An 897-nucleotide genomic window follows, 5' to 3' on the forward strand; every position below is an offset into this window, starting at 1 on the left:
TGATATTACTTTCAAAAAAAAACTACATATGTATTAGTAATAAAACTTGATTCGTTATATAAAACTGGTTGCATACGATACACATATAACAACAACAACAAATATTAGATTCATACTCATGAATGTATAAGTAAAGTCATCTGGAGAGACAGCGTACGGTATAATACAGTAGGTAGATAATACTCGTAGCGAAAAAAACTTGATGGTGGTATACATGTACAGGTTCCGTGGATTCTATTCGGAATTTAATTTGTAAATTAATTTCTATCTACAGCATATACATAGTATATCATAAGATTTAAAGTTTTAATCTTTTGCTGAGAAATTGTGGTCCTGAAAAGGACCGTTTAAGTATTTATTTTTATCATTATATGTAAAATTTTGATCTTTCGTTGAGCAATTGTGGTCCTGAAAAGGACCGTTTGGATATTTATCTTCTTCAAATCAATTAAGCACGTTCTCCACGAATACGTCTGGCCAATTGAATATCTTTTGGCATAATTGTGACACGCTTTGCATGAATGGCGCACAAATTTGTATCCTCAAACAGACCAACCAAATATGCTTCACTTGCTTCCTGTAGAGCCATAACAGCAGAACTTTGGAAACGTAAATCTGTTTTGAAATCTTGAGCAATTTCTCGAACCAAACGTTGGAATGGCAATTTTCGGATTAATAATTCAGTACTTTTTTGGTAACGACGAATTTCTCGTAATGCAACTGTACCGGGGCGATAACGATGAGGTTTCTTTACACCACCAGTTGCCGGAGCACTTTTACGAGCTGCTTTGGTTGCCAATTGCTTGCGTGGTGCTTTACCACCAGTCGATTTACGGGCTGTTTGTTTTGTACGAGCCATTTTTTTCACTGCACTTATTTAATTTTCACCTTAACTGA

At 35.0% G+C, this 897-nt stretch overlaps 1 protein-coding gene across 1 annotated transcript; it reads right to left on the reverse strand.

The window, feature by feature from the left end:
- Positions 1 to 406: 406 nt before the first annotated feature.
- On the reverse strand, positions 407 to 897 carry LOC126766880 (histone H3). The gene has a single exon (XM_050484561.1). It carries the CDS (start codon positions 857 to 859, stop codon positions 449 to 451), a length of 411 nt encoding a protein of 136 aa, XP_050340518.1. The 5' UTR covers positions 860 to 897; the 3' UTR covers positions 407 to 448.

This window comes from Bactrocera neohumeralis, unplaced genomic scaffold (assembly GCF_024586455.1).
Source record: "Bactrocera neohumeralis isolate Rockhampton unplaced genomic scaffold, APGP_CSIRO_Bneo_wtdbg2-racon-allhic-juicebox.fasta_v2 ctg2821, whole genome shotgun sequence".
Taxonomy (NCBI): domain Eukaryota; kingdom Metazoa; phylum Arthropoda; class Insecta; order Diptera; family Tephritidae; genus Bactrocera; species Bactrocera neohumeralis.

Bases quoted from the DNA above. Each gene is read 5' to 3' on its own strand.
- LOC126766880 (XM_050484561.1), bottom strand. From the start codon at position 859: ATGGCTCGTACAAAACAAACAGCCCGTAAATCGACTGGTGGTAAAGCA.